This window comes from Thermobia domestica, chromosome 2 (assembly GCF_964235325.1).
Source record: "Thermobia domestica chromosome 2, izTheDome1.hap1.1, whole genome shotgun sequence".
Lineage (NCBI taxonomy): Eukaryota > Metazoa > Arthropoda > Insecta > Zygentoma > Lepismatidae > Thermobia > Thermobia domestica.
This window is the reverse complement of record NC_137455.1, coordinates 93,351,485-93,360,724: the sequence shown is the minus strand read 5'-3', so window position 1 is coordinate 93,360,724 and position 9,240 is coordinate 93,351,485. Positions and strand designations below refer to the sequence as shown.

The window sequence follows — 9,240 nt, the reverse complement described above, 5'->3', positions numbered from 1 at the left end:
AGAAGTGTCAGACTGATCAAAATATTCCTGTTTGCTGTTGAAGTTTTAGCGATCTTCAGAATATTTTTCTTCTAAAAATACTAATTAAAATAAGCAAAACATTACGAATTCTTAACTATAAATTAACTAAAATTTCTTAATTTATCGAAGTTTTTCAAATAGTTGGTGCAAGGTAAGCACGAGACATCTTATTAATATTCTGGTGACTTTGGGTGCAGAACAATAAGTATTAATAAGGATTGTTCATATTACCTTGTGTTCTAGTTTATAATTTTGTAATCCATTATTACAATTGGTACAATGGTTAAGAACAGTGTTGCCAACGAGTTTGCACAAAATTCCGCGAAATTGAAAACCAAAACCGCCAGAATTCCACCAAAAAATATCGCGATCTACAAATATAGCTAAAAATCCCGCTACACCTGAAAAAGCTGCATATTTTAATTAATCATAATGTATGCACTAAAAAATTAAAGCACAGAAGTACTTACCACTAATTCATTAATGGGGCTAATTCATCCTCCGATTCTTCGTCTTCAACTTGTAGATTGGAGTACGTTGCTCTTGTCATAGTATTAATTTTTTGTAATATAGAAATAGGTAAATCGAAATCATGGCAGCAATTCCCGAGTCGTCTCAACCCTGCACGAGTAGTAAGAATAGCGTCAACCATCTCTCTTCCCATTCGATTTCGATGTTTCGTCTTCACGAGATTAAGCTGGCTAAAAGCTCTCTCTATCTCTGCATTTGACCATGGTAAAACAAGGAGACACAAAGCGAGATTAGAAAGATCATGAAAAGGGTTTTCTCCGGCTGCATCTTTATATTTTTGAACTTCACTCCAAAACGCTGTAGAATTTTCCGTTCTTTTCCACTCAACTAACGTGAGTTTTTGCCATTGAAAGTCAATTTTTGTTATGGTTTCCTTAGGAAAGCCCATGAGTTCCGCCAAAGGAATAATCGGATCCTTTAACACCTTCAAACAGTTTTCTGGTGCGAACATTGAAATATTTTTCAATATTTCAACATTTGCAGGTAAACGCTGTTGAAGCTGTGATACCAGCTTAACAATAAAATTCGCACATCTTTCCCTAATTGTGTTTTCATTTTCAATCGTAAGTTCACCAGCCGTTTTTAGTTCTCCTATTCTTTTCTCAACATCATAACCCAGATAAGGTTTGGAACTCACATAGTTTTTAATATTCTCAGTTAACAAATTAACTGGACTATTTGGTACAACTATTCTTTTTGCCAGTCCTTCAATAAGCAAGACAAGATCTTGCAGTAGCTTACTTGGGTCAACAGAGTTCGATTGAAAAGATTGATTTACGTGTTGGGTTTCTGCTAAGATAGGATTCAAAAATAAAAAATACACTTCATTATTCGGATCACTGTACATTTGGAAAAGCAATTCAGATGTGTAGCACTTTTCACTGTTCCGCACTATTTGAAAATGCGTTTTTAACTCCAGCCATTGCGAAAGAATCCGTTTCACTGCTATCTCTATTGATAACCACCTAGTATGGGACACCTGTACAATTTTAAGTGGATTAGACCCTTCATTTATAGCTCTGTACAGTTCTGTGTACACCTGTTGCCGGAGAGGTGATCGAGCAAACCAATTATAAGTTTCGGAAATCATAAATTCCAAATTTCGAGGGAGTGATTCGGAGGCCGCCGTGGACACAGCTAGTTGCACAGAATGACAAACACAACGAACTAACACGAGATGATTGATTTCTTTTTTCAAAATTTGGTACACACCATTGTTAACTCCCACCATGACATTAGCGTTATCAGTCCCTAAACCGCGTAGTTTCTTCAAATCAAGCCCAAAATCTTTCAAAGCTACTTTTAATACCTTCACAATTGAATTAGCATCAGCCGATTGTAACTCGTACATTCCTAAATAAGTAGACACGACAGTAGAGCGTGCATCAGAATAGTAAATGATACATAATCCTAGCTGTTTGACTACACCAATATCTGTTGATTCATCAAGAAGAATGCTATAGTCACTGTCACCAATGTCTTTCCGAAGGCTCTCCTTAAAGTATGGAGATAAAATATTCTTGATCATAGCACTACACTTACTACGATGTAAGTGTACCTCTTTCACTTGGAAATAGCGTTTGCACAATTCACTAAGATGGTCAATGCTTCTAATAGAACAATGACACGCGGTAAATAAAGCTAACCCTGCCTCGACTCGAGCAGTATCAAAAGAAACGTTTGTCACCGGGAATTCTATTTTCTTTTGTCTATTTGAACTAAAAGGTTCAGCTGCACTTACATGTTTTTTAGTTTTGCTATGTGCTATAAGATCACAAAATTTTGCTTTCAAATTGCACTTGCAGTATTTGCACCGAGCTATCGTACGATCTTCCTCAACTTCCAACAGCCAGTTTTTCAAATTTGGATCAATTAGCCAGTCTTTTCTAAATTTTTGAGAATAACCTGCTCTTGTTCGTCCCATTGTTACACCACACAATGACAATTGTAGTGAAGAAACACTAAAAGTAGCACAAGTCCGCATAAACCGGAAAAAGAAACGACCGACCACAGAACTATCAACTAACAACTATTAATTGACGGGAAGTGGTAGCGGGAACAGAATCCTCATTCGAACAAAATTAGGCCGTCTCGGATGCTTAATTCGGAACGATCATATCCAGTGAATGAACGAAAGGGACGAACATACGTGTCGATTAAACGGGATTGTCCCGTTGATTTCGAAAAAAGAGAACGTTGCTACATACTACGTCCCGAGAGCAACATTGCCACATACCACTTCTATAATACACAAATAATTTGCAAGCATCTGCAATGCACTCGTTCAATACATAGATAAGAAAAATACAACAGTAAGACATTTTATCAAAAAGTAGCATGTTTTTAAATACGTTGGATATATTTTTTAAAAAAGCTAGGTTTCCCGCTGCACCGCTGCCAGCCAATTTTTACCGCTAGACACGATCGTAAAACCACCAGATTTAGCGGGAAACCGCTGCCGTTGGCAACACTGGTTAAGAACATCGAACAATATTCTGTAGTTCTCACGCTTGGTACAATTGTACCAGATTCAGCCCTTTTTGTCATTCATCGGCCCTTGGTACCACGCTCGCATTTTCATCCCCTTTTGTGAAAAAATTGGTACAATTCTACCCAATTCAGCACCATTTAACAAATACTTTTTTAATACGTGTATTACGTATAGACAGGGGTGTAATGGAGGGTATACGGCGTATACCCACCTTTGAGATTCGGAAACTATCGTATAGCCACCTAAAATTCAGGAAGTACGTGGGTATATGCTACATTCGATTCATAGTATACTGACTTAATTGAAAAAAAAAAAAAAAAAACTACTACTTTTCATGTAGGCTACTGTATTTCAAACCAAAAAAATCACTAAACAGTTGGTCGTCAGGTTGTGTAAATAGTGTAAAAAAAACGTTTTTTTCTGTGAAGTTTTTTTTTTCAATAAAAACATCGTCCTTTTTCATTTTTTTTCAAATGTCTGTTTTTTTTTCTGGCAACTATTATTTATTGATTTATGTTGCAGATTATTGAAATAATCAACAGAACTTGAGTTGAAGCCCTCGTAACTTACAAATCGTTTTTTTTTTTTTGGTACCTATTCCTTTCGGACTCAGGTCATTTTTGGCGTTTTCCTACATTTTCAGTTTGTGACTTATTACTCAAGAACCATTTATTCGTTTGATATGGTTAAGGTCTTGTTTTCTAGAAAATGGATGTGGCTATTTTTGGTGTAAATTACATTGCATTGTTGTCAACGGATGGGAAATTATTGAGGGAAATGTAGGGGCGAAAATTTACAAAAAAATCCCTAAGCGAATTTCAAATTTTTTTGAATCTAGCACCACTGCTGCTATATGAGTTCAAGTCACCTAAAAAAATTCTTTGGTGTGTTGACAAGGTAAAGTGAAATCCTGAAGTCGCTGGCTTCCATTCAAAGAGGAAAAGAAAAAAATCTCTGTCATCATACACATGAAATTTCGACACTTATTACACCTCAGAAATAAAAATCAACAGATATGCCGGGGCTACAGCTTCTCTAATTATCCTATTGAAACTTTTTTATGGTGTGTTCTGTAGGCCAAAAAGGAAGCTTTCAGGTAGTGGTACTTTTGTTTCAATGTAGCTAGCAAGAGGGAAATAATAGAGGGGAAAAGGAAAATTTTCCGAATTTTTCACCTAAATTTGGGAATTAATTGTTTTGGCTGAAAACACTGCCATCAGACAGACGAAAACTATCTGAAAATAAATCTTGGTACACCAGGAATATATCCTACAAGTATCATGGCGATATCTAACAAAGTAAGCATGAAATTAAAAACAAATATCTCATTGTACGGTACCTCAGAAATTCACAATTTTCTTACCATTTACAGAACATGGTTTATTATAAACCTCAATTGTACTTCCCCTAATTATTCTAGTGAAACTTTTTATGGTGCGCTGTGTAGGCTAGGGACGAGGCTTTTAGACACTGGTACGTTTGTTCAAATGTAGCCAACAAGAGGGGAATAATAGAGACAAAAAAGGGAATTTCTCGAAAATTCCCCCTAAAATCTGGAATTAAAATTTTCTGTAGCTGGCAATACTGCTATCAGACACACACAAACTATCTTAAAATAAGCTTTGGTATCCCTCTAATATATCCTACAAGTATTGTGACGATATCTAATAAAGTAAGCTTGTCAATAAAAAAATATCTCATTCTACCTAAAAAAATCACAGTTATCTTTCCACTTAGAGAACAAGGTCTACTGTAAACCTCAATTGTACTTCCCCTAATTATCCTATTGAAACTTTTTATAGTGCGTTGTGTAAGGCAAAAACGAGGCTTTCAGACACTGGTACGTTTGTTCCGATGTAGCCAACAAGAGGGAAATAATAGAGATAAAACAGATAATTTTCCCAAAATTTCCTCCTAAAATCTGGATTTAAAATTTTCTGTAGCTGGCATCACTGCTACTAGACAGACTCAAACTATCTTAAATTAAAAATTGGTACACCACAAGTATCATGGCGATATTTAAGGAACAAAGCTTTTTCTAAGGAAAAACTAGAAACATCAAGGGTCAGAACCTAAATACGAATTTTTCGTGCGCTCCCTAATTACTCCATTTTAACGATCTGTACGCACGTTTGTTCAGTAAGGACAAACGTTCGACTGGCGTAAGTTTACTTGCACTCGGACGTATAGGTACGGATATATAAACAAAACTTTCGAATTTTTGCCCAAATTTAGGGAAATTTTAATTTCTCTAATTGGCAACACTGCGCGCAGGCCCGTCCAATTGATGTCAACAGTTATGTATCCATCCGAGGTATTTACCGGGCAAGTCTTAAGGAGGTCTCTCTTCAACGAAGGAAGCTACAGAGAAAAAGAAGTAAAGAAAATTCGAAATTCGAAAATTCTCGAATTTTTGATTGGGGTGAAACTTAAGAAGGAAATTCGACACCCAGAAGAAAAAGAAATGATTATGATAAACTATGGTTCAACCATATTTGGCAAAAATAATGTCACGATATCTTAATTAGTGTCCAGACAAGAGCGGATTTAAAAAGTGACACACCCATGTGTGCCACTTTGGCGACGTGGGTCCGAAAGGGTTACGAGTGTACATTTTATTACATTTTTTGACTACTAACTCGTGTTGTTGTAGTAGGTATAGTCTCGACTAATAATAATATCGTTGTTGTAAACAACAACTTTAAAAGGAAAATTTTATCTCCTTTTTACATCTTAGTTCCAATACTGTTGGTGAGAAATGCAGGGTGTTTCAAAATGAATATCAAAGTTTTAGGCTTGGTAGTACTTACTACATTTTACGTACAATTGTAAACAAAACATCAAGTAAAAGAGCACCTCAAACAGTCTTTGCTACAAGTGTTCGATGTGAGCTTCATTCGTCACACGGCACACATCTAGTCGATAGGCGAGAAAGGCCCATAAATTTTCCGCCATACGGCACAAAACAGATTCAATTTAGGGGAGTCTGGTTTCACCTGTAGGATCTCCTAAGGATTTGCTGACAGCCAGATGCAAACATTATGAGTGTTCACATTAGCTCTTAGGTGAAATGTCGATTTATCACTGAAGATGACACGATCCAGAAAATCTTCATTGTCATGCAGTAGTATTTCACTTGCGAAATTGGCACGTAAACCGTAATCTGTAGGCTTTAGACCTTGTAGCAACTACAAACGATAAGGACGTAGTTGCAAGCGTCTCCTTAATATTCTTCACACAGACGGTTGCACTGTAATTACAGATTCAGTCTTTATTGAAACACAAAAAGCTTTCTGCTTTCTAGTCTCCATCTTTGCTACTACTAGCTCTTTCTAACGGCAGACAGAGGAAACAGTGCATGTGCATGCGTGCGTACAAAACTGTTTGAGTTGCTCTTTCATTTGATAATAGGCCTATTTATAATTGTAAGTTAATTGTAATAGATGCTACAAAGTTTCAAAACCCTAATATTCATTTTGAAACACCCTGCATTGCTTCAAATTGTGTCATCCTATATTCATGTCTTGTATGTACATATCAGGGCTGGCCCTAGGGAATTTGCCGCCCAGTGCAATGGTATCATTTGCGGCCTTCCCCTTTCTCCAGAAAAACAAATCTTAAAACTCACGATTTTAAGTATGCTATTCCAGCATGAACAACGAAGGGGAGAAAGAATATTGCACTCGCACACAGAAAGGCTTAAATACTACAAATACAGTCTCGTTGTGTCTACTTTTTTTCTTTAAATAATAATCTATTATGTTAGTGAAGATAAAGCAAACATACCTAAAAAATGGTAACCCCTTTTTATAGAATTTAATATCGAGCTTCTATCCCAATATATCAATTTGCAATTAAAATGTAAGTAGCTTTTTTATCTTTATTTCTTGATTTTACTTCTACATCTGTTATTGTTTCCACTATCATTGATAAGGAACTTGTTTGCGACAAAAAAAAAAAAAAAAAAAAAAAAAGACCAGCTATCATGTCAGAACTGTGATAACTAACTAAATGGAAAAGGTGTTCGAGAATTGAGTTCTTGCATTTGACAACAATCAAGCAATTTGTGGTGGGATTTATTTAACCATTTGCTTTAGCATTGTCAATGTGACAAACTAATGCGACCTAAACATAAATTTATGAATGTAGTATTCAAATAGAAGATCAGCTTAGTAAGTGTAACTACCATCATCATGAAGTCTGTTTCCAACAAGAAATATTTAATTTAAATAATATACTTATAACAGATTTTGTCGAATCCTCCAAACTTGCCGCTTCATGCAAATGCACGTGTTGAACATATGGTAGAGCCGGCTCTGCATATCATATATAGCTAGTCGACAAATCATTTATATATGATATTTAGAAAAAAAAATTAGTAGGCGAATTAGTATTAGTTTTTACCTTTAGATAAGTTATTTGAATTTTATACTGTTCGTGACATTATTTTCGAACTTATTAAAGGCCAGCTTTCACGAAAAAACAAAATTTCATTTCTACTTTTATTTCTTAGTTGATATTGATGAAAACGGCTGAAACCCGAATTGTTAGTAAGTATGCAACTCATAGAAATTGTAAAATATTTGTAGCGTATCAGCATCTAGCGTTTAATTTATGTTGCATTTTACGGTGATTACACCTACATAAAAATATTTCGTATTTAAGTAGACGTAAGATGCATTACAAATGACTATTTTAAAAAAAAAAAAAAAAAAAAAAGAAAAGAAATTTAGAAAAAAACGATAGGCAATGTTTTTTTTCTAAAAAAACGTACATTTCTGAAAAAATACGAACGTTTTTTTCTATTTACAACACTAGTCGCGAATGATGTCTAAATTTTTAAAAAAATGTTTGCGTTTTCGGGGTGTGGGAATCGAGTTTTTTGAGATTCCCTTCTATAATGGAAAACATCACTCTGAACCTGCAGTCGTTTTTCCTCAAGATGTCACATGCGCCGTCCTTACTTTCTGAAAGCTGACCTCTGGTACTATAATAAAATAAAGCCAAGCTGTTTCCAAATGTTTTTCTTGGAAACTTTAGAAACTCTTTTGATTGTACAGTTCAGTGGGAGATTGAGTTGAGTGGTGAGCAGGGTAGGGAGTAGGGCGTATATGCAGGTGGTGACATTGAAGTTGTTCTGTTTTGACATAGCAATGACCACAGCTTTCACATCCTCTTTGATCCAAATTCAAAGTGTACCTATTGGATACAATTTGAGCAGGTCTATACGGAATGGAACCAATTGCTTTCCAATCGTGTAAGGAGGTTCTGAAAAAATGAGTGTTTACTTTAGTTCAAGGGTTACGAGGAAATTAATGAATATATTAACGCCAAAAAATCGTTGGACCTCACAAAAATAAAACAACGTGACCTATCTCGGTCTAGTTGAAGCTTTCACCGTCGATCCCAATACCATCAAATACGACAGCGAACTTCGGATTAGTACTGCTCATTTGTAGCCGCAATTGACATCAAATAAATTGGCGACTGATTTTCATAAATACTCAGCAGCTAGTACTAGCAGTAGTTTTTTCTGCAACTACTGGACAAAACAACAACAAAAGACGAGGTAAAACTAACATTTTTCTTTGTTGTTTCATTTTCGTTCAGATAAAAAATATTTGAAGAAAATCTGTTAACAGGAGGAGGTGGAGAAGAAAAGTCAGGAAAGACCTAGCGTATGAGCATGTCATAGCAATTTTTGAATATTTCATTCGAGCCGTTGTACACTTGTAGTAGCCTAACTTTATTGCTTAGTAGTGTTTAAACTTTCTTTTTTAGTTGACGAATTAAGAGTTGCTTCGCAATTTGCAAGATGTTCAAGTAGGTGTTAGAAAATCGGTTAAAAAGGAAGAGAGAATAGCCGTCTAAATTCCGTTGAAGAAAATGTAAAAGCAAAGATATCGAGAAATAGGGCAGAAAAATCCAAAGAACAAGTTAATTTTCCAGCTACTACTTCAGAAAAAGACGTAAGTATGTTTATTTATTAATTTATTGAGTACACATCATAAAGGTTGTTATAGCATCTCCGGCTTGATGACGAACATGTCAGAGAGATAAGGTCCTTCGTTAAAGACATTGCAAAAGGAGACTAATTGTGGCCTATAAGTTAGGCACTATTCCGATATTTGCGTGGTGCGAATGGAGAAAAACCTGTCAAGATAGCTGATCTGCAAAGGGGTTTCCACACCTTCTTC

The 9,240-nt window shown here is 35.6% G+C and overlaps 1 protein-coding gene across 1 annotated transcript; it reads right to left on the bottom strand.

Moving 5' to 3' along the window:
- Positions 1-493: 493 nt before the first annotated feature.
- Positions 494-2,476, bottom strand: LOC145679108 (uncharacterized). The gene has a single exon (XM_081749702.1). It carries the CDS (start codon positions 2,474-2,476, stop codon positions 494-496), a length of 1,983 nt encoding a protein of 660 aa, XP_081605828.1.
- Between the last annotated feature and the right edge of the window lie 6,764 nt (positions 2,477-9,240).